The sequence below is a fragment of the Lithobates pipiens genome, unplaced genomic scaffold (assembly GCF_037356315.1).
Source record: "Lithobates pipiens isolate NorthernLeopardFrog02 unplaced genomic scaffold, aLitPip1_a1.2 Scaffold_16, whole genome shotgun sequence".
In the NCBI taxonomy this organism is placed as follows: Eukaryota; Metazoa; Chordata; class Amphibia; order Anura; family Ranidae; genus Lithobates; species Lithobates pipiens.
In genome coordinates, this window is record NW_027507748.1 from 156,910,603 (window position 1) to 156,935,620 (window position 25,018).

The 25,018-nt window shown below is 42.6% G+C and overlaps 2 protein-coding genes across 4 annotated transcripts in view; one reads left to right on the forward strand and one right to left on the reverse strand.

Annotated features, from left to right (window-relative positions):
* The window catches only part of APOO (apolipoprotein O), a 236,529-nt gene extending 219,535 nt beyond the window's left edge, over positions 1-16,994 (reverse strand). The window contains exon 1 of the mRNA XM_077480702.1: positions 16,971-16,994. Coding sequence (XP_077336828.1) covers positions 16,971-16,979 — 9 coding nt within the window. The 5' untranslated portion in view covers positions 16,980-16,994. The remainder of the gene's footprint in view (positions 1-16,970) is intronic.
* The window catches only part of LOC143982194 (uncharacterized protein CXorf58-like), a 30,225-nt gene continuing 22,184 nt past the window's right edge, over positions 16,978-25,018 (forward strand). The window contains exons 1-3 of one of the 3 annotated variants that reach the window (XM_077480698.1): positions 16,978-17,140; positions 18,650-18,775; positions 21,933-22,032. In XM_077480698.1, coding sequence (XP_077336824.1) covers positions 18,654-18,775; positions 21,933-22,032 — 222 coding nt within the window. In that variant the 5' untranslated portion in view covers positions 16,978-17,140; positions 18,650-18,653. Of the gene's footprint in view, positions 17,229-18,202; positions 18,531-18,649; positions 18,776-21,932; positions 22,033-25,018 lie in introns of those variants that run through there. The other 2 variants (XM_077480700.1, XM_077480699.1) reach the window with 2 other exon arrangements.

A 25,018-nucleotide genomic window follows, 5' to 3' on the forward strand; every position in this document is an offset into this window, starting at 1 on the left:
GTATACACTGCCCCCCTTTAACCCTACACCCCCTTCCTGTATACACTGCCCCCCCTTTAACCCTACACCCCCTTCCTGTATACACTGCCCCCCCTTTAACCCTACACCGCTCTTCCTGTATACACTGCCCCCCTTTAACCCTACACCCCCTTCCTGTACAAACTGCCCCCTTTCCTACACACACTGCCTTGTATAGGCTAAACTTTTAAATGCATCTATAACCAAGGATCCACCTTGCCAATACATCATTTAACAAAATGTATAGATCTGTAAATGCATTTCTTGATAGAGAACAAATAAAATAGATCTAATTGTATAACGTATCCTGTAACTACTCTACAACTTGATTCTTTCTGGATGTGGATAAAGTTGCCCTAAAAACAACACAACCCATGACCAACAAAAGGTAAAAGGTCGAGCTGCTACAGGATATAGGGTAAAATGCATGAAAAAATGCATATTAACTGATATCAAGGTACCTAAAACTGATTTAAATACACATCAAATCTGAGCGTTTTTTCATACGTTTTTATACACACACAGTGAAAAAGACCCCTTACAAAAATACAACTAGCAATATAAGATCACGTGGAGTGATTAAAGTTTGAGCAACCAATTTACTTGACTAAGCAAGCTGATTGTGCATCTGAGAACATTGCTTACCACTGCAGGAAGTTGACATAAAAAATCCCAGCTGGTCACACAAAAGTTACTGTAGTTTTAGTTTCTTATAAAAACTTAGATTCCTCAAAGTGTAAGGAGCAACTGTTATATGTTGCAATCCAGTTTCAAAGTACAATGGAGTGATAAGGTTACATTATGTTGCATTACTGTTGTGAAGTGAACCTATCAGGTTTGGAAGCTTTCTCAAGTAAATCTATTGCTTAAATGCATCTGTACCAAGACTTGGAGTGAAGTAATGTATCCACAAAGATCTCAGCAGTGGTGTGTTATGGCTTCAACAGCTTGTAAACGCCTGCTGTGTGTTTATATTAAAAATACTAACAGTCTGATAAGATTCTGTACTTCACAGGAAATACAGTAGATGAGATTTCCATGCCTTTGTTGTAAACTTTGAATATGATTTTTCTCCACAATGCCTATAAGCTACAGAGGTGATTAATTACTTGTTTTAACCACTTACCGACCGCCCGCCGCGTTTATACATCGGCATTTTGAAGAGAAATGTCGTTGATAAGGCAGCAGCTCGCTGCCATATCCCCAGTAATCTCTTCTTCAGCGGGTAGTCAGCTTTCAGATAAAAGTGGTCTCTGCGGTGGATTTTCAAGATCACTTTTATCGGTGGCAGGAGAGGCCCCCCTCCCGCGTGCTATGGTGCCCTCCGCCGCTTACCGGAGCTGTCAGTAGTGGCGGAGGCAATTGTATTTTCTGCCTGTGTGGTATGGAGCTGAGTGAGGGGAAGATGGCCCCCACCAGGCTCCATACCATTGCAGGGCGGAAGCGACGTCAAAAGGCCCATAGCTCTTAACCTCTTCCCGCCCGCCCTATAGCCCGAATGACGGCTAAAGAGCAGGCGCTTTCGTCCGGGAGGCCGTCCCTGGACGTCCTGGTGTTTACTTCCACAATGCGCGCCACCGCGGGCGCGCATCGGGGAAGTTGTGTTTGCCGTGTCCCCCGGAGACAGGCAAACACAGATCGCTGTAAACGGCCAATCACAGCAGACGTTTACCGCACGATCGGCGTGTCCAATGGGAGATGATCTCATATGTAAACATATGAGATCATCTCTCAGCGCCGCTCTCCCTCCTCACACAGACAGCGTGTGAGAGGGGAGAGATGAACGGCTGCAGCGGCCGTAAGTGGAAAAATAAATTTAAAAAAAAGTGCGATCCGCCCCAGTGCCATCTACCCCCAGTGCTACCTGCCCCCAGTGCCACCTGTTAGTTCCATCTGTCCCCAGTGCCACCTGTTGTCAGTGCCATTTGTCCCCAGTGCCATCTGTCATCAGTGCCATTTGTCATCGGTGCCACCTGTCAGTGTCACGTGCCATCTGTTGTCAGTGTCACGTGTCATCAATGCCACTTATCAGTGCCATTTGTCATCAGTGTCACGCGTCATCGGTGCCACGTATTAGTGCCACGTATTAGTGCCACATATTAGTGCCACCTGTCATCAGTGCCACGTATAAGTGTCATCATTGCCATGTATCAGTGCCATCTGTCATCAGTGTCACGTGTCATTGTCCTGGTGCTCCAGGGCCTTCAAAAGTGTAATAGGTAGTCAACAGTTAGATGTGTAATTTATGCTCCTAGAACACCTGATGGCGCTCCCTGCATGTTGGGCCTCTCTATGTGGCCAGGCTGTGAAAAAGTCCCACACATGTAGTATTGTAATACTCAGGAGGAGTAGCAGAATTTTTTTGGGGGTGTCATTTGTGGTATACACATGCCATGTGAGAGAAATAACCTATTACAATGACAATTTGTGGAAAAAAAATTTAAAAATGAAAAATCTTAATTTTGCAAAGAATTGTGGGAAAAAAATGACAACATCAAAAGCTCACCATGCCTCTTACTAAATACCTTGGAATGTCTACTTTCCAAAAAGGGGTCATTTGGGGGGTATTTCTACTTTCCTGGCTTGTTCGGGTCACAAGAAGCGAGATAGGCCACCAGTACATCAGATGTGACCAATTTTGTGCAATTTGCACCACAGCTTGTAGACTCTCTAACTTTCACAAAGACCAAATAATATCCACTAATTTGGGTTATTTTTACCAAAGACATGTAGCAGTATAAATTGTGGCCAAAATTTATGAAAAAAAAATAATAATTTGCATAATTTTGTCACAGAAACAAAGAAATATGCTTTTAAAGAGCAATGTACCTGTACGTTGATGTGCCCAGCCATGCCATTCTGCCAACGTAAATGTGCAGGAGGCGATCCTTAAGCGGTTAAGGGAGTTCTTTGGGAACCCCCAGGTCACCATAACTAGTGTCCCCACTATTACTTTTCTGGGGACACCCCAGAATTTGTGTTTTCCCTTTACTTTCAATGATAATGATAAACAGGACAAATAGAAAGGGTGAATCTCCCTAAGGGGGGCACAGGCAGCAATAAACTGACAGATGTTCTCCAGTCTATACAAAACCAAGTTTACCCTTCCTTTAGTTATACTTTAATGCATAGAATTAATAAGGTAAAAAACCCTCTGCCTTTAGAACCACTTTAAGTGCACAGGTAATTCGGTGCCTACAAATGCCTCTTTCATACTTAAAATTCCTTTCTTGTGCATCAGACAATCCCCTTCAGTCTCGGGCACACACTACAGCTTTGTTTTCTTGGAGCTCCACTCCTCATCCACAAACTAATGAAAATGCTCTACGACTATGTTCACACTAGTGCCGTTACATATATTAAAGTGGTAGTAAAGCCTGCTTGGTGATATTTACCTACAGGTAAGCCTATAATAAGGTTTACCTGTAGGTAAAATGAATATCTCCTAAACGTACACGGTTTAGGAGATAATCACCCTGGATGCAACCAGTTACATCACCGGTGCATGCGTTCTGAAAGGCCCAGCATACCTTGCCAGGATCTTCAGAAATTCATGCCAGAACCGAGGGCTCCCGTGCAACGTCATCCCAGCTCTAGCCAATCACATAGCTGGAGCGTGCGAACGTGGACGAAAACCCAAGAGAGGATGTCAGCCCTCTCAGCAGTGACACCACACCGCTGGAAGGCTTTGTTCCAAGGTAAGTATTGAATAACGTGCTAGTATGCGATACATAATAGCAAATTATGCACTTCCCGGTCTGGGGCGTGCACACCACCGCCATGCTCCCGCTGTGATACACAGAGAGCTGATCGGCAGGTACAACGGACTCAATGTCCACTGGCACTCACCGATGTTTCGGTACACAGGCAGAATGGAGGTATTTAAACAAGGCAGATTGCCATCCTGCTACTACAGAAGGCATGAATCCTGTGTCTCTGCTAAGCAGGGGCACTGATCCATGCCTTCTAGTACAAGCATCTCCCCCACAGTAGTAAAGCACTGGTCAGGCACACATTGGTGTTACCTGATGTTAACCCGTTCCCTGCCAGTGTCATTAGTACAGTGACAGCGCATATATATATATAATATATATATATATATATTTTAGCACTGATCACTGTATTAGTATCACTGTATTAGTATCACTGGTCCCCCAAAAAGGGTCAAAAGCATCAGTGTCTTGACTGTCTGCTGCAAATTCGCAGTCCCACTAAAAGTTGCTTATCGCTGCCATTAAAAAAAAAAAATTATATTATATATATTATATATTCCCATAGTTTGTAGATGCTATAACTTTTGTGCAAACCAATCAATATACGCTCATTTGGGTTTTTTTTTTTTTTTTAACCAAAAACATGTAGCAGAATACATATTGGCCTAAACTGATGAAGAAATTTGTTTTTCATTCATTTATTTATTTTTATTGGGTATGATTTTCTATAATAAATATCCCAAAAAATGTCTTCATCTTTTTTTTTCACATATTCTACATATTTTTGGGTAAAAAAAAAAAAAAAAAAAAAAAAAACGCGATAAGCGCTTGGTTTGCGCAAAAGTTATAGCGTCAACAAAATAGCGGATATAGTTATTGCATTTTTAGAATTCATTTTTTGGACTGGACTGACATATCAGCGGATAGATCGGACACTTTTGACACTTTTTTGGGGATCAGTGACATTTATACAGTGATCAGAGCTAAAAATAGCTACTGATTACTGTGTAAATGACACTGGCAGTGAAGGGGATAACACTAGGGGTGATCAAGGGGTTAAGTGTTCCCTAGGGAAGTGTCTCTAACTGTGGGGGGAGTGGACTGAGAGGGAGTAGGAGGAGATCGCTGTCCCTGATTACTAGGAATAGACAATATCTCTCTACTTCCCTGTCAGAACAGGGATCTGTTAGTTTACATTGACAGATCCTCGTTCTGGCTCTCTGTGGAGCAATTGTGGGCGGCCAGCAGACATTGCGGCCGCAGGCCACACGCATCGGCTTGGGCAAGACAAAGGCTTAATGAGCTAGTATGCATTGCATACTAGCTCAATATGAATTACTTACCTTAGATCGAAGCTCCCGCAGAAGTCCTCATATCCCCGGCAACATCGTTCCGGGAGTTAGTTCCAGGTCACTCCCGTGCATGTGTGCGGGAGCCGCCGGTAACGGCACACTAACTGAAGCAACGGCAAGTATGTGCCGGCACATGCAGATACAGCGGATATCTCCTAAACTGTGCAGCTTTAGGAGTTATGCAGGGTAGCTACAGGTAAGCCTCATTATAGGCTTACCTGTAGCAAAAAGTGGTTGTAAAGGGTTTACAACCACTTTAAAACGGTCCACGTACACCTATGGAGATTTGCGCAGCCGTGCCAACTTGCCACAGTATAATGACAACAGTTGGTCGGTTAAGCAAAAATAAATAAATAAAAAAAATAAGCAGCAGTGATGCACCAAAAATGCCATTTTCATGCGCTCCGAAAGAAGCTGGAGAAAAAATAGATTTTTATTGGTTTTTATTGTGATGCATTGCAGTGCGACAGAAAATGCATATAAAACAAAAAATAAAAAAAAATTGCACTAGCGTGAACGGGGGCTAAATATCAGCTCAAGCGTTGTTACTGTTGATAACCTCCAAGTCAAGAGAGGTTTTAGCCTTGCCCCAGTGTGTGCTGGAGATTTAAGAGGAACAGGAAATTAATTTGATATACAATACATTGTGCTTTGTGGGAGGTTCATCTAAAACAATATCAGTTAAGTCTTAAAAGTTTGAATGAAATTAAAGTAAAACTATAGGCAAAACTTGTTTTTCATTTTGGAGTAAGAAAGGGTTATAACCCCTGTCAGATTTTTTTTTTTTTTTTTGCCATCTGTGTCCCATTTCAGAGATTTCCCTTCACTTCTTGTCCCATAGCCAAATGGGAAGTGAGAGGAAATCCCTGCAAATGAAGGGAATCCCAGGTCACCAGTACTAGTGCCCCCATTGATAGATTTGCCTTTTATTACTTTCAATGATAATGGTAAAAAGGACAAATATAAAAAAGGGTGAATTTCCATATTTTGGGGGCACAGACAGCAATAAAAACTGGCAGGTGTTCTAATCCTTCTCCACTCTATCCAAAATTGAAAAAAAATAAAGTTTTGCCTTTAATTATAAACTAAAGAAAAGTTTGAAAAAAAAGTTACATTTTAATTTGGGTATTAATACCCCAATTTTTATTTTATTTTATGATAATTCCATCTGGCTTTGTATAGCAGTTCCACAACTCAAACGAATCTGAATGATAAACTCTACCTAATTGTAAAAGTGGCTGATTTCAGACTGGATATATTATTCTTCCAAAAGTACTCTGGCGCCCTCTGGTGACCGTACAATAAAATCTCACTGTACAGGCAGCTTTATCGCCACAAATGTTTTCTACTGCTATAAGCAACAATTCTATAAACACTAAAATATATAAAACAAAAAAAAAAGCAGCGTTCTATGGGACCAGCATAAAAACCTTGCAGTCTTGAAGCCAAGTAATTTATTCGATGCACACTTGGGAAAATTGGCCTCTTGCACACTGCTGCTTCTAAATGGGCATTTTAGCTCAATGCACCACAATAAAAGACTCTGGGGGTTATTTACTAAAGGAAAATCCACTTTGCACTGCAAGTGCCCTTGAAAGTAAAGTCGCTGTAGATCCGAGGGGGATATGCAAGGAAAATAAACAGCATTCTAGCTTGCTCATGATTGGATGATAAAATCAGCAGAGCTTCCACTCTTAGATTTAGAGCGACTGCACTTCCAAGTGCACTTTCAAGTGGATTTGCCTTTTGCAAATAACCCCCAATGTGTCCACGCACACAGTTTTTCAGTGGAGTTTAAAGGCAGATTTCAATCACAGGTATACAGTGGAAAACAAAGACAAAGATAAATCATTTCAGAACTTTTTCCACCGTTAACGTGACCTATAAACTGTACAACTCAATTGAAAAATAAACTGAAATCTTTTAGGGGAGGGAAGTAAAAAAAATCAAAAAATAAAATAATATGGTTGCATAAGTGTGCACACTCTTAAACTAATACTTTGTTGAAGCAACTTTTTATTTTATTACAGCATAATTTTTTGGGTAGGAGTCCATCAGCATGGCACATCTTGACTTGGCAATATTTGCCCACCCTTCCTTGCAAAAACACTCCAAATCTGTCAGATTGCGAGGGCATCTCCTGTGCACAGCCCTCTTCAGATCACCCCACAGATTTTCAATCGGATTCAGGTCTGGGCTCTGGCTGGGCCATTCCAAAACTTTAATCTTCTTCTGGTGAAGCCATTCCTTTGTTGATTTGGATGTACGCTTTGGGTCGTTGTCATGCTGAAAGAAGAAGTTCCTCTTCATGTTCTGCATTCTAGCAGAAGCCTGAAGGTTTTGTGCCAATATTGACTGGTATTTGGAACTGTTCATAATCCCCTCTACCTTGACTAAGGCCCTTGTTCCAGCTGAAGAAAAACAGCCCCAAAAGAAAGATGCTGCCACCACCATGCTTCACTGTGGGTATGGTGTTCTTTTGGTGATGTGCAGTGTTGTTTTTCTGCCAAACCTATCTTTTGAAATTATGACCAAAAAGTTAAACATTGGTTTCAACAGACCATAAAACATTTCCCCACATGCTTTTGGGAGACTTCAGGTGTGTTTTTGCAAAATATAGCCGGGCTCTGATGTTTTTCTTTGTAAGAAAAGGCTTCTGTCTTGAAACTCTTCCCATAGCCCAGATATATGAAGAACACAGAGGATTGTTGTCACATGTACTACAAAGCTAGTACTTGCCAGATATTCCTGCAGCTTCTTTAATGTTGCTGTAGACCTCTTGGCAGATTCCCTGACCAGTTTTCTTCTAGTCTTTGGAGGGATGTCCAGTTCTTGGTACTGTCACTGTTGTGCCATATTTTCTCCACTTGATAAAGACTGTCTTCACTGTGTTTCATGGTATATCTAATGCCGTGGAAATTCTTTTGTACCCTTCTCCCGATTGATATCATTTAACAATGAGATGCCTCTGATGTTTTGGAAGCTCTCTGCGGACCATAGCTTTTGCTGCAGGATGTGACTAAGAAAAAGTCAGGAAAGACCTACTAGAACAGCTCAACTATATTTGGGGTTAATCAGAGGCACTTTAAAATGATGGCAGGTGTGTACTGACTCCTATTTAATATAGTTTGAATGGGATTGCTTTATTCTGAACACAGCTACATCCCCAGTTATAGGAGGGTGTGCACACTTATGCAACCACATTATTTTATTTATACTTCCCTCCCCTAAAAGATTTCAGTTTATTTTTCAATTGAGTTGTACAGATTATAGAGGTCACGTTAAAAGGTGGAAAAAGTTCTGAAATTATTTATATTGGTCTCATTTTTTTACATCACAGAAACCTAACATTTTAACAGGGGTGTGTAGACTTTTAATATCCAATTTATGTTAACCACTTCCATTTCAGGCCAATTCTGGCATGCCTCTCCTACATGTAGAAATCTTATTTTTGCTAGAAAATTACTCACAAACATTTTGGAAAAAAAAACTATTTAATGAATTAAAAAAAAAACAGGGCCAATTAGCTATAATTCTCCTCAGAGCTGTGTGGGAGGAGCTATAATTCTCAGAGCTGTGTGGGAGGAGCTATAATTCCCCTCAGAGCTGTGTGGGAGGAGCTATAATTCTCCTCAGAGCTGTGTGGGAGGAGCTATAATTCCCCTTAGAGCTGTATGGTACTACCTATAATTCTCCTCAGAGCTGTGTGGGAGGAGCTATAATTCCCTTCAGAGCTGTGTGGGAGGAGCTATAATTCCCCTCAGAGCTGTGTGGGAGGAGCTAGAGTTCTCCTCAGAGCTGTGTAGGAGGAGCTATAATTCCCGCTATAATTCTCCTCAGAGCTATGTGGGAGGAGCTATAATTCTCCTCAGAGCTGTGTGAGGAGCAAGAATTCCCCTCAGAGCTGTGTGGGAGGAGCTATAATTCCCTTTAGAGCTGTGTGGGAGGAGCTATAATTCCCCTCAGAGCTGTGTGGGAGGAGCTATAATTCCCCTCAGAGCTGTGTGGGAGGAGCTATAATTCCCCTCAGAGCTGTGTGGGACTAGCTATAAAATTCTCCTCAGAGCTATGCGGGACTACCTATAATTCCCCTCAGAGCTGAGTGGGAGGAGCTATAATTCCCCTCAGAGCTGAGTGGGAGGAGCTATAATTCCCCTCAGAGCTGAGTGGGAGGAGCTATAATTCCCCTCAGAGCTGTGTGGGAGGAGCTATAATTCCCCTCAGAGCTGTGTGGGAGGAGCTATAATTCCCCTCAGAGCTTTTGTCCCCTCCCACTCTAGTTTTGAACATTTCTCCATTCATTTCTATGGGACAAATTTCGCAGCAAAAATGACGATATTTTGTGAACCATTCGGCAAAACGTTCCACAAAGTAATAGCACACCAATCAGGAACAATCCGCTTGTAAAGCTGTGGGAGGAGTTAGGGTGGTAAATTTGGCTATAATAATATATATGTGAGATAACAATAAGTGCTCTTGCTATGCAAGAACACTTAATTACAGCATCGAGCATCGCCGTTTCATCCCCGGTGGATTCGATAATCTTAGTGTTCCTAGGCATTTCCTCAAGTACCATCAAAAATCTACAGATGGTTTAAGGGTCTGGGTCATCGAAACAATGCCAAAGAACCTCCCCTCAGCCGAACCTTTCAGAAAACTCTGTCATAGAGAAATGTTTTGGATTTTTACTTTAAATGTTCTTGCCCCTGGAAAGTTGAACCAAGACTTTGAAACTAGTGCCATTCTCTAGATTACTCCTTTGCTAATATATTTGTACAGGATTTTTTATTAGTATATAATTTTAGTATATTATTTTAAAATATGTTAAATATTTTTAAATAATTTTAACAATTTTGATATATATTTTTAAATATATTTATACATATTTTTTGCTTTAGATATATAATTTTTTTTAATATTTTTTAAAAAAAATTCTCTTTGCCCCTTTATTCCCCCTCCAGTCTCTCTCTCTCATATATATATATATATATATATATATATATATATATATATATATATATATATATATATATATATATTTTTTTTTTTTTATTATTATTATGCCTAGTCTTAAGAATTATTGAAGACTGTAAAAATATCGATTCTCATTTTCATTTTATTTTTCACAGATTCCCGACCAGCGCACGCCAATGTATGTTGGCAAAATGGCATGGGCAGGCAAATGGGAGTACCTGTACGTCCCTTTAAATTTGCTGCCCTGTCATCATGCTCGCGTGCTGGTCGGGACCCGAGTCCAGCCGCGGGCATACCCGCGATCGTCTCACGGGGCGGCAGAACGAGGAGATGCTGTTGTAAACAGCATCTCCCCGTTCTGCCTAGCAACTAGTGACGCTGATCTCTGCTCCATGTGATTGGAGCAGAGATCAGTGTTCACTAAATTAAAGCCCAGCCCCCAACAGTTAGTAACACACCCCTAGGAACACTTAACTCCTACACTGCCACCCACTGGTTAACCCCTTCACTGCCAGTGTCATTTACACAGGAATCACTGCATTTATATAGCAGTAATTGCTGTATAAATGACAATGGTCCCAAAAATGTGTCAAAAATGTCCGATGTGTCCGCCATAATGTCGCAGTCACAATAAAAAAAAATAAAAATAAAAAAAAATAAAAAAAAATCGCTGATCGCCGCCATTACTAGTAAAAAAATAAAAAATTTATAAAAATGCCATAAATCTATCCCCTATATTGTAAATGCTATAACTTTTGCGCAAACCAATCAAGCGCTTATTGCGATTTTTTTACCAAAAATATGTAGAAGAATACGCATCGGCCTAAACTGAGGGAAAAAAAAATGTGTTTTTTTAAATAATTTTTGGGGGATATTATAACAAAAAGTAAAAAATGCGTTTTTTTCAAAATTGTCACTCTATTTTTGTTTTTAGCGCAAAAAATAAAAACCGCAGGGGTGATCAAATACCACCAAAAGAAAGCTCTCTTTGTGTGGAAAAAAAAAAGGAAGTAAATTTTGTTTGGGAGCCACATCGCATGACCGCGCAATTGTCAGTTAAAGCGAAGCAGTGCCGAATCGCAAAAAGTGGTCTGGTCTTTGACCAGCAAAATGGTCCCAGGTTGAAGTGGTTAAACGTCGCTCATTGGTGGTTGTTCTGTATGAAATCATATAATGTTTTTTGTTTGTTTAGGGATTTTATTTCTGTTACTCTTCCTGTCCTATACCTTTTATATTGTGATAACGCACAATTTACATATTCCCCGCCCCTAAGGTCCGCCCATGTAGTATAAATTAGTCCCATACAGTCATCAGGTTGATAAAGGAACCAATGAGATGTTCTGAAACGCGTCCCTCTTTGATGACTGCTTCCTGTTTTTGGTCCATGCTGGTTGCTGGTTATTGTCTCCTGCCGCTGACGTCACTTCCGGGATCGGCGGTTCTCCTGTTTTGTGACTGTGATTGCGGGCTGGCCTGTCAGTTCTCTTGGAGCTCCCTGCTGGTTTTCCCGTTGGCATCCTCGGGACCCCCCCCCCGCAACTGGACACACACAGCCTAAAGAACTTATATAAGCCAGTGACCACTGCCTTCATGCCGGACCACCTACATGGATATTAATGATATGCTCTGCCAGTCTACTTATCTTGTGAGTGTTTTTTAGCCCTTTTTGGGGAAATTAAACAGCTTTTAATTCTACACTTAGAGACGCCTTTTCTTTGTTTTTCTGTTTCCTATTCAGAGATTGCTTCTCTCCATAAGTGCAGCCCTAAGTGGGGAAGATACCCTATTATAGACTTTCTGGTTCATAAAGACATCTGTTTTTGCTTGGTCCTGAAGTTCAGAACGCCCTTACAAACTGTATCTGGATTTATAACCTTAAATTACGTGGAGAGTTCTTTGCTGTCAGAGCGGTAAGGATGTGGAATTCTCTCACAAGCAGTGATATCAGGAGGGAGTGTTGATAGTTTAACCACTTGACCGCTGGGCAATTAAACACCCTTAATAACCAGACCAATTTTCAGCTTTCGGTGCTCTCACATTTTGAATGACAATTACTCAGTCATGCAACACTGTACCTATATGAAATTTTTGTCCTTTTTTCACACAAATGGAGCTTTCTTTTGGTGGTATTTAATCACCGCTGGGTTTTTGTATTTTTTGTGCTATAAAAGAAAAAAAGACCGAAAATTCTGTAAAAAAAAATATTTTTCTTCGTTTCCATTTTAAAATTAAGCAGATTAGTAATTTTGCTTCATAAATTTTGGCCAAAATTTATACTACTATATATCTTTGGTAAAAAATAAGTACAAATTGGTGGATATTATTTGGTCTTTGTGAAAGTTATAGAGTCCACAAGCTGTGGTGCCAATATCTGAAAATTGATCACACCTGAAGGACTGACGGCCTATCTCATTTCTTGAGACCATAACATGCCAGAAAAGTACAAATACCCCCCAAATGACCCCTTTTTGGAAAAAAGACATTCCAAGGTATTGAGGCATGATGAGTTTTTTTAAGTTATGCTGAGTAAATAGATACCTAACATGTCACCCTTCAAAATTGCACAGGCTCGTGGAATGGCGCCAAGCGTCGCTACTTAAAAATCCACATAGGCGATGCTTACATTTTTTTTACTGGTTATATGTTTTGAGTTACAGAGGAAGTCTAGAGCCAAAAGTATTGCTCTCGCTGTAACGTTCGCAGCGATACCTCACATGTGGTTTGAACACCGTTTTCATATGTGGGCAGGACTTACGTATGCATTCGCTTCTGCATGCGAGCACATGGGGACAGGGGCGCTTTAAATTTTTATTTTATTTTTTATTGTTCATTTTACTTTATTTATTTTAGTTTGACATTTTTTTCCCCAAAAATAAATTTTTTGATCACTTTTATTCCTATTACAAGGAATGTAAACATCCCCTGTAATAGGAATATGGCATGACAGGTCCTTTTTACAGTGAGATATGGGGTCAATAAGACCCCGCATCTCACCACTAGGCTGGGAAAAGCCTGAAATAATAAAAAAAAAAAAAAAAAAAAAAGATTCTGGCTTTGATCGTATTGGCGAGTCAGTAGAAGCAGGGGGGGGGGGGGGGATGTCCCCTCTTGCCTCCTGCAAGAACGATCAAGCAGACAAACAGCCACTATAATCATTCTTATGGTGTAGGGAATCGCCAGCTGAAAAAGCTGATATCTGAATGATGCCTGTAGCTACACCTATCATTCAGATATCCCTGCACAAACTCAAGGACATCATATGACAGCCGGCGGGAGGGAAGTGGTTAAAATGCATTTTTTTTTTTAACACAAAGTTGTCCATTTATAAAATATTTCTAACACATAGCATGTATATACCAAAAATGACACCCCAAAATAGATTCTCCTACTCCTCCTGAGTACGGCGATACCACATGTGTGAGACTTCCACAGCCTGGCCACATACAGAGGCCGAGTACAGCCAAGCATGGCCGAGTATGGCTGGGTATCACCGAGTATGGCTGGGTATTGCAGGGTATCACAGAGTATGACTGAGCATGGCCGAGTATGGCTGGGTATCACAGAGTATGGCTGGGTATTGCAGAGTATCACTGAGTATGGCAATTTATGGCAGAGTATTGGCAGGCTATTGCAGAGTAATGCTGGGTATTGCAGAGTATTGGCAGGGCATTGCTGGGTATAGCAGAGTATTGTCAGGGCATCACAGAGTATTGGTAGGGCATTGCTGGGTATTGCAGAGTATTGGCATGGCATCGCAGAGTATTGGCAGGGCATTGCAGAGTATTGGCAGGGCATTGCTGGGTATTGCAGAGTATTGGCAGGGCATTGCTGGGTATTGCAGAGTATTGGCAGGGCATTGCTGGGTATTGCAGAGTATTGGCAGGGCATTGCTGGGTAATGCAGAGTATTGGCAGGGCATTGAGGGGTTAATTGTTGGTGAGCAGCACTGTGGGCACTGCAGATCCAGCCCACAGCGCGGCTGACACTGATCTCTCCCCTCCACTGTACCGATCGGTTTGTTTACAAGTGATCGCTTCATCATTTGATGGAGCAATCACGTGGTGGTCACGAATGCTCTAGAGTCTGTGCCCCAGGGGGCGCGCGAGAGCAGAATTCTGTTAGGACGTCATATGGCGGCCTCCCAGAGTTAAGCAACCGCCCTGTAGCCGTCATTCGGCTATGGGCCGGTTGTTAAGTGGTTAAAGAGGAACTGCAGTCTGCTCACATAACTTGTAATAAAAACATCTTTGCCATTCTGAAGCTTCTTTCCAACCACTTTGCATGTTATTTTATATATACTGGGATTCTGTACTTGCCAAATATGCTGCAGAAATCTCCCTCCATTGAGTCCGGCTGCATCCATTTTAACTGTGGGCAGCTGAAGCTGCTGCCTGTTCACTTCCTGGATTTATAGAGGCACACCTCCAGCTCTGCAGCTTTCATTGGCTCTCTTATGACACATCCTCCCCACCCTGCCTGGTAAACTCTCAGGAGAGAGAGAGCGAGCTGTGCATGATGTCATAAGTCTAGGCTAATGACCAGGCAATAAACAGTAAGTGGGATGTGTAAGCTATTTACTGGCAGAAAAAAAAAAATGTTTTACTGTCCAAAGTTAAAACAAAAAAGGGCTGAAGATTTAATAGATGGAAAGATGAAAAAAGTGGTCTGCTTTAAAAAAAAAACAATTAGACGGGCACCTTAAAGTGGAACTTCCGCTACTTTTTTAATCTAATAAATTTGATGAGTTTTGCCAGGAAGGAAGGGGGGGGGTGAGTCATAAGAGGGCCAATGAAAGCTGAAGAGTTGGAGGTGTGCCTCTGTCTGTAAATCCAGGAAGTAAACAGGCAGCAGCTTCAGTTGACCACAGTTAAAATGGCTGCAGCCAGACTCAGTGGAGGGAGATTTCTGCAGCATATTTGGCAAGTACAGAATCACAGTATATATAAAATATGCAAAGTGGCTGGAGAGAAGCTTCAAAATGGCAAAGATGTTTTTATTACAAAATTATGTGAGCAGACTGCAGTTCCTTTTGAATGATCGAAGCATACAAGGGTATACGATGTGCTATTGACATACACACACCACAGGTTGGACTGGTGTCTTTTTTCAACCTTACCGACTATGTAACTGGCCAGAATATTAAATATTTCCGGCCATTGAAAAGAATGAATGCTCAAGCGCTAAATGCGCCTTGCAATTAGGTGAGTCGGACATTTTTAATTTTTTTTTCCACTGAAACACTGCACTCCTGAAGTGATGGTTTTTGGAAACACCAACGCTCGCATGGATGCAAAAGCTAACACGAAGGGGCGTTTAGTGCCGGTTCACACTGGTGCGATGTCAGAGATCCCCCCCCTTTTTTTGTCTGTAGCAGAATCGGATCGCATGATTCCTGTCCGAGGGTGCAGATCGCACTGCGATATACGAGGCGATTTGGAGGCGTCATTAACTTTTACCTGACACTCCCAGCAGTTCGCATAGGGCAGTGTGAACTGCCGCCGGGAAACATGCAGTGGATTCGCAGGGTTCCTCCATCGCATCAGTGTGAACCGGCCCTTCAGAAACAAAAGCGTAAAATGCTCTTTATGCAGCCCATCCATGGTCGAATTTCGAACACATTTTCTTTTCAAAATCAGAAAGTTTGTTTGTTTTTATGTGATGCGCTGGCGCCACCATTGATTTTCAAAATTCCGCCGGCCAAGCCTTCAATTTCACCTCCTGTTGCTACGGAAAAGAATTTTTGGCGGCCGGGAATCTTCTTTTCTGTCCGGAAATTTTCTTTTCTTATTACATTTCTCGCACGATTCTCCCATCATTGATTAGAAAATCGTTTTTCAAAAAATTTCCAACATGTCCGATTCCTAAAATTTGATTTCCGCACGAAAATCGGCTGTTGCTGCAGCCCACTAATGGTTGCAAAATTCGTACGAAAATTCTTACATACGATTTCCGAAAGAAAATTCTTTCAACAATTCAAACCGTGTATGGACGGTAAGGATGAGCTCAGGCGTGTTTGCATGGTCCACGTGCAGAGCCCGCCAGGAAGTTGGCACAGCGCTGCGCTAATCACAGGCAGCAGGACATTTCCCTGATGCGCAGCTGCAGAGATCAGGAAATGTCTCACTGCCTGTGATTAGCGCATATCTGCGACTTCCTGGCGGGCTCTGCACGTGGAGCATGCGAACACACCTGAGCTCATCCCTAATGGCTGCCATTAGGCTACCTTCATATTTTACTAAACGCGTAAGGTGTGTTTTGACATGCATTTTAGAAACGCGCTGCAGTCGCGACTCGTGCTTGCAGTGACATTATTAATGACACCCCGAGCGCGGGTAGTGGACTCGCGTTCCGCCGCATGTTTGTTGCGTGACCAAAATGCGCACTGAATAAACAAAAACGGCACTTCGTGACCGAAAAAGGTTCTGGAGCGTTTTTTTGCGTGCAGGGCAGCCAATTCAAGTGAATGAGCTGCTTAGGCGCAATTTATATGTGAAAACGCACGCGGGAAATGCGTTCCCCCGCATTCTGGCGTGACTGCGGCCATCGCTGCCCAGTATACAGGCGGCTTAGGGCTTCTCTCAGCCAATACAAGCTGACCTCTCAACCAATACAAGCTGACCTCTCAGCTTCAGTCACTGAGACAATACAGTTCTCTGGAGCGTTTTGCAGCTCTCCATTAGAACATATAGAATGTCTTGCAGCCAATTAAATGCTTTATTAGAGAAGTCCATCTCCTCAGAGCAGTAGCTGGGATTCCCCGCCTGGTACACAGCGGTCACACTGACCCACGTGAGGAGAATTCAGGCCTGACCCCTCTCCTCACACGGCCTCCCGCCCATTATAACATACAGAATCAGCAGCACTCGGCATGCCGTGCCCACACCCTCCTCCATTCCACACTCTCATTCCTCACCTTGAACATGACAGCGGAGGTGAGACCCGGGCTGCGGGAGGAAACTAGGCCGCGCTCACCTTAGCAACAGTAAAGGCCCTAGCAACGCGTCCTCCCAGAAACGCCACACTACGGAGACCCACATGGGACAAATCTCAGGCGCTTCTACGGCGAGGACTACGGAGCTTCGGGTGAGAAGGTGTGGGAAGGGGGAAAGTGTAAACACCGACAGGCTGTGGAGGAGGCGGAAGGATACCAGGATAGGCAATCATTGCTAAGGTGGGAGACTGGTTTGGAATCCCTGGCCGGGAGGGGGGAGGAGGAGGGGGGCGTTACCATGGTAACTGCAGACGCGAGTTTTTATAAACTGGTAATCGTGTAATCGTCAGATCAGGGTCATAAATCGGATAGATAATAGGAAGTCTAATCACAGCAGGATTATTGTGCTACTGGGAAAAGAGAGATGATTAGTATAGTTTATGTACAATCAACTTCATTCTCCAAAAACGTATAGAGAACTACTTAACTTTCCAATCAATCTGTAACCAATCAGGCAGTCCATTGTGTTACATACCTGGTGGTAGCATAGTTGTCAACATTGTAAAAAAAAAAAAATCGGGACACTTTTTTTGGCTGTGGGCTGAGTTGTATAATAATTAGGAGGCGGGGCATGCATTTGTAGGAGTGGCTTTGTGCGTTGTGGTGAAAATGGGTGTGGTTTATATGGAATAGTGGGTGTTGCTTAAATGGGCGTGGCTCGAAGGGGTGTGGTTAGAGTCTGAGATGAATGAGGGATAGAGGGACAGCAGCCCAAGATGCTACACAACGCCTTGAGGCGATTCAGTTCACATTGTGCGCTATACAAGTATTTCATTCATTCACTAGAAATATGTGTATTCTAGAACAGTGGTCATCAACCCTGTCCTCAGGGCCCACTAACAGGCCAGGTTTTATATATTACCTTGGGCAGATGCAGACTAGAATACTGCAATCACTGAGCAGTAAATGATATCACCTGTGATGTATTTCAGTTATCTTGCAAACCTGGCCTGTTAGTGGGCCCTGAGGACAGGGTTGATGAACACTGTTCTAGAAAGTTTAACAATCAGCAGATAAAGATACTCCAAACACCTGGTGTTAGCGCTTCAGTCATCCCGGCACCATGGTTGTTATGGTGTCAGGATGATTGAAGTGCATTAATTCTATTATTACATTGTAATATAAAATTAAATCATTCAACTCACCATAATGCTGAATCAGTGGGATCTCTGAGCGTGTCACCTGCCACGTCACCTGCCACCAGCAGAGTTCGTCCCTGCATCTGGTGTCCCCAGCAGAGTTTGTCCCTGCATCTGGTGTCCCCAGCAGAGTCCGTCCTTGCATCAGGTGTCCCCAGCGGAGTCCGTCCTTGCATCAGGTGTCCCCAGCAGAGTCTGTCCTTGCATCAGGTGCCCCCAGCAGAGTCCATCCTTGCCTCAGGTGCATCAGGTGCCCCCAGCAGAGTCCATCCTTGGATCAGGTGTCCCCAGCAGAGTCCGTCCTTGCATCAGGTTCCCCCAGCAGAGTCCATCCTTGCATCAGGTAACTGATCGATTGGATGTATTTCTCAAGCATCTTTTTGCATGGTATACATTCTAAATACATTTATTGTATGTTATGTTCTCAACTGACATTTTTGTGTTTTTACATTTTTGTTTCAGGGTCATGAATGTATCTGGTATGTCAGGAACATCCATCTCTATCAGTCTTCCTACAAGTGCCTCTATAGAATCGCTACCAGCAACAAGAAATGATGACAAAACAAATCAATCAAAGATAACAAATATGTAAGTGTTAATGGCATGCAACAGTACGTAAAAAAACAACAACAACATCAAAATGCATTACTTGCATATATTACCATATATGATAAAAAAAACAGTATGGATCGTGGCCATGCAATTGGTATTTTATGAGCTTGCCATGCCCCCAGCTCTAGCTCCTCCCACTGCCTCTCAGACTTTCGATACAATGGTCGTTAGCATTGCATCAGATATAGTAGCAATAAGAATTGCAGAACCAAGGGAAGTTCCTAGCTTTTCTTTTGCTCTGACGTGTCATATGATATAGCCAAGAGGAGAACTGGGGGGGGGGGATTTCCCTCACTCTGCTGGATGCTGCTGCATCTGAGATATGAGTACATTTAAAAAACGGAACCAAGGCGGAATTTGTGCTGGGGGCTATTTTATCTAAGGGGGAAGATGTGTGTTCCATTCTACTGACCCTGCACTCTGCTTTTATGTATTCTTGACCACTGCACTCTGCATTATTTATTCCTGACCTCTTTGTTACATACTACCGATCCCTGCACTGTGCATCACATCTTACCTCCCCCTGAACTCTGTGTTGCTCCTGACCGCTGCACTCTGCATTATATTCTACTGATCCCTGCACTCTGCATTACATACTTTTGACCCCTGAACTCTGTTACATACTCCTGAGCCCTTTGGTCTGTGTTACATACTTGTGACACCTGCACTTTGTTACATACTACAAACGCCTGAACTCTGCATTACTTACTCCTGACACTTGTACTGTGTGTTACATACTACCTCTGCATTACTCCTGATCTCTGCAGTCTGCACTGCATACAACTGATCTCTGAGCTCTTCATTACTTAATCCTGACCGCTGCATTCTGTGTTACATACTATTGGCCCCCTGAGCTTTTGTTTAATCGGTACTGACCCCTGAAATCTTCAAGCCTTTCTTAATTTCTGCAAAGTTATCGCTTTAAAAAAAGGAAAAAAGGGTGTAGTGCACATTGGGGATCTTTGACCTCTTCCATTATGTTCGCTCGATTTCCACCTCTCCGGGGTTTCCTGCTTTAAATACCATAGGTTACAATGGTGATTAATCCTATTTACTGGTGAGAGCTTTACTACTACTGGCCATCATCTGTTAGCAGCACATAAAGTGTGCTGGAAGTGAGGCTATGCCAATAAGAAGCAAATTTAATTGCCAGTGTTGCCGTACCCTCAAATCTCTTGTGTCCGGTGGTGAGATCCCTTGTCATAGTTCCTGCACATCTTGATGTCCATAAATGAATGAACAAATGATCAACCCTTAGGGTCATGTCCGATGGGTGATTCTGCTTCTGGAGGTGGCAGAATGGTAGAGGGGACGCTTCCATTTACTCTAAAGAGTCAAGAGTCGCACCCTTACTCGTTTAGAATGTTGCAGAATCTCACTTCCTGGGTAGGGTGCAGTGAAGGAAAGGCACCTTACTGGTCTGGTCAACAAGGAAGCAAATCTATGGCAAAAAGTTAAGTGGCCTGTTAGCAATCCTGTTGCTGACATAAGTTTGAGATGCTTCTGAGATTATTCACTGTATTGCTCAGGGCAAATATGGAAACCTGTGCTCCCCCAAGCGTTCACAACTACCCACTAATCACACAATGAGCTGGTGGTGCCACTGGAAGGAAATATTTTTCCTGTTTTGGTGGCGTCACTGAGAAGAAAGAATGCCCTTGGGTTGGTGGTGTGACTGAAATTAAAAAATGTCCCTGCGGTGGTAATGTCAGTGGAAAAAACACCAATACAAAGCTCCACTCCCATCCCCCACTTTTCCAGTACAGATCTCTTCCCTCAAGCCCACCTCCCCCCCCCCCCCCCTTAACCACTAGAGATTACCTCAGGCGTGTTTGAAAACAAGTCAGAATCCGAATAAGCTATCCCCCAGGAAAGTGGTCAGCGTCGACAGCCAATCAAAAGCGGTGGGGGCATTCCCTGCCCCGCAGTCGTATATATACATGCATTAAATGCCTCTACCACCTATAATTGCCACTGGCAGCTTCCCAGTGGGATAGCTCAGGTTGGTTCTAACTTCTGTCCAACAACACCTGAACTCATCCCTACTCATCATCCCCCCCCCCCCCCCCCAACACAAAGCTCTCTACCTCAAGTTCCCCTCCACAATGTTTCTCCTCCCCCCAGTCCCTGTACAGAGCTCTTCCACCCACCCCCAGCTACTTACCTAGTTCACAGTGCAAGTGAAGAGGCTGCTAGGAGGCTGTCATGCTGCAGAGCAGGAGCACTGCAGCATGACAGCCCATCTTTATGGCAGCTGTTCCTCCTGCACTGAGGATGCACAAAAAAGCCCCGCTGACAGGAGTGACACTGCAGTCAGGGGGTAGAAAACTGTTCAAGCTCCCGGCACACCCCTACCCTCTACACAGAACTGTTGCACCTTGGACATGTGGCCATTCTGCCCCCCAAGTTGTATTGAAAACAGCATGTGACCTATAGCTGACCTGTATTTTATCTCCTAAAGTTGGCCATAGATGGATTCCTCAATCCACACAACTGAGACATTGCATTCTGACACTGGGGACTCTCCGCTCTCCTGAATTTTTTTACTACAAATGAGATCGACATCTGTTGAGCAGGAGTAGTCACATATGGACTGAAATTTAGCCATTCCCTGTTGAACCCTACAAATTTCCTTCAATCTATGGCCAGCTTTAACTCCGGCAGCCTGCTTTAAACTGCTGCTTATCAACTTATTACCACACAACAAATTACTGGGCGATAGCTAGTACTCAACAGGAATTTCCTGAACACGGCAACAGGAATACCAGGCATACTAAGTGATGTAATACATAATGGACTTTATTCAAAGAAGGCTGTCTAGACTAGAGAAACAAAGCTAATTTATTTATCCCCCTCATTGTTATCTCTGTTAGATGTGACCAGTGTTGAGGCATTGCACACGTGGCCTTTGCCAAATTGTAACTATTGAACAGCGTTGGGCAGTCAACAATTGTCCTTCAACAGTAATATTGACCTCTCTACCAGAGATCACGCAATGCGCTAAATTGGTTCTAATGCCTTTACCGAAGTTCAGCTCATAATAGGTTGTAATACTAAGGAGTCTGTGTATATTTTTTTTTTTTACACGAGATCCAAGATAATTTACACTTTTTTTTTTTTTTATTGTACCTAGGATGGAAGTGGGAGTTGCAATCATCTGTATTCAGAGAGCGTGGAGATGTCACCACAATAGAAAACTTTTTAGGCTACTTAAACATGCCATCCGAGCAGCTGTAAGTAGGCATTATATGGCTAATTATTATTCATGACACTGACATTTTATTTTGGATCTAGAGAGTATGAATTACTGCAACTACTGTAAATGGTTATCTATGAGGAGTATACCTATAAACAAACTATTATGGAGCACAAGATGTATCTGCAGATGTAATTTCTAGTAAGCATTTTAAGTGCTAGGCCTTTAACTGCTGGCATGCTATTTGTTCTCTACTAAGTTTAATACAAAGGTGTTCGGAATAGGGGATCTTTTCAAAATTTGAAGAATTATCTTTACAAAAATTACATGAAACACATGTGTTTGTTTTATTACAGTAAGCTTTCTTACCCGGAAGCACCTTTCCAAATACTGTAGGAGAAAATACTTGGGGTTGATGCTAATTTCCATGAAAAAAGGCATCAAGATTAGGGGGTATATTTATAAAAAAATAAAAAAATCACAAAACTATTTGTCCTGTGAAACTGCATGTTGATGCATTAAGTGTGAACGGGGGCAAAAATTTATGTTATAAGGCTATTTTCCCTCCAGGTCAAATGTTTTTCATTCATAGTGAATCAGCAAAATGCTGCATTATGGACACTAGTTGGAACTAAAGATCATAGTATAAAGTATTCATTTCTTGTGCTCATCAGCTCCATCCATTGGTCATAATGTGGTATTTTCCTGATACCCTATGTTCTATATAAAAGATAAACATTAAACCTGGAGAGAAAATGGCATAATAACATATGTTTTTGCAGCTATTCACACAGAACAAATGTATATACAGCTTCACAGGACAAATATCTCTTAGATTTTTTTATTTACATGAATCCAAATGTGTGTTTAAAAAGCATGGTGTTTCCTTTATCAACCTTTTCACTTTTCCCTTTCATATACCTAAGGCGGCTCAAAAGTTAAAGGCAAAAGAAAATAAGGTTTGACTGACCATTGCTGCTACTGCTGCTACCTAGTATAAAGGCTGATCCTTAAAGAGGAAGTAAACCCTGATGAGTTTACTTCCTCTTTCATTCCCTGTAAAGGCAAAGCATAATGGACTACTATGCATCGCATAGTAGTCCATTATGTGTCACTTACCTGACACAGGAGCCAGCGAAGTCACCGCTGTCACCTGTAGTTCCGAGCGTCCATCTTCTTGGTGGGTCTCCGTGGGTCTCGCTGCTCCGGCGCTGTGATTCGCCGGACTAGCGATGACGTCACTCCCGCGCATGCACATGGGAGCCGAGACTCGCGTCATTGCCGTCATCGACGATGCCCCGCTCAGTGCGCCTGCGCGTCGCTGTCTACGGCGCATTCGCTGTAGATAGCGGTGCCCGTCTTCGGGCAAATATCTCCTAAACCGTATAGGTTTGGGAGATATTTCTTGGACCTACAGGTAAGCCTTAATCTAGGCTTACCTGTAGGTCAAAGTGGTTTGTAAGGGTTTACAACCACTTTAACGAGTTCATTGTACAAAGGAAAAGTAAATCTAGGCACACCCAACTTCAACTAGCTTGAAACAATTATGCCCTGTACACATGGTCGGACTTTCCGATGAAAAATGTGCGATTGGATCTTGTTGTCGGAAATTCCGATCGTGTGTGGGTTCCATCTGACTTTTTCCGTCTGAATTTCCGACACACAAAGTTTGAGAGCAGGATCTAAAATTTTCCAACAACAAAATCCGATTGTTTAACTTCTGATCGTGTGTAGACAATTCCGACGGACAAAGTGCCATGTATGCTCAGAATAAGTTACGAAACGAAAGCTATTGGCTACTGCCCTCTTTATAGTCCCGACGTACGTGTTCTATGTCACCGTGTTCTAAAACAATCGGATTTTCCAACAACTTTGTGCGACTGTGTGTATGCAAGACAAGTTTGGGCCAAAATCCATCGGATTTTGTAGTCGGAAAGTTCACTGGCTGCTCTAAAACATTTCCAAGACCAAAATGGATAAAAATGGAAAAAAATTTGAAAAATTGCTTTAACAACTTTAGCCCAGGAAGGATTTGCCCCCTTAGGCCGGATTCACACCTATGCATTTTTAGTGATTTTTGCTGGTCTGCACTACAGTCCATATAACATTCTTTCCTATGGAACAGGTTCTATAGTGCAAATCTGTAAAATGCGAAAAGCACTAAAAATGCATACGTGTGAACCCAGCCTTAATGACCAGGCAATTTGTTTTGCTAAAACGGCACTGCGTCGCTTTAACTGACAATTACGTGGTCGTGTGACACTGTACTGTGACATCCTTTTTTTACCACAAATAGGTTTCTTTTGGTGGTATTTGATCACCTTTGCGGTTTTTATTTTTTGCGCTATAGACAAACAAAGAGCGAAAAAAAAAAAAGTTTTTTTTACAAAATTCTTTTTGCTATAATACATATCCCCAAAAAAAAAAAAATATATATATATATATATATATATAAAAACATTTATTCATCAGTTTAGGCCGATATATAGTCTTCTACATATTTTTGGTAAAAAAAAAAAAATCACAATGGTTTTTTGGTTTGCGCAAAAGTTATCACGTCTACAAACTATGGGATAAATTTAAAGAGGAGGGCCAGTTTTTAAAAAAAAAATTTAAAGTCAGCAGCTGCAAACACTGTAGCTGCTGACTTTTAGACCCCTTTCACACCAGGGCGTTTTGCAGGTGCTATAGCGTTAGAAATAGCACCTGCAATCCGCTATTGCGGCATATTGCCGGCGGTTTTAACCCTTCCGCAGCCGCTAGCGGGGGGTAAAAGCGCCCCGCTAGCGGCCAAAATGCGCCGCAAATTCGGCGGTAAAACGCTGCTAAAAATAGCGGCGTTTTACCGCCGACGCAATGGGCGGTGTGGTGTGAAAGGGGTCTTAATGAGCACACTTACCTGTCCAGGGCGCCCACGATGTCGGCTGCCCGAGGCTGACCCGTCCCTCGGCTCTCGGGTCCCGGCGCCGCCATTTTGGCTAAGGGAAACAGGCAGTGGAGCCTTGCGGCTTCACTGCCCGTTT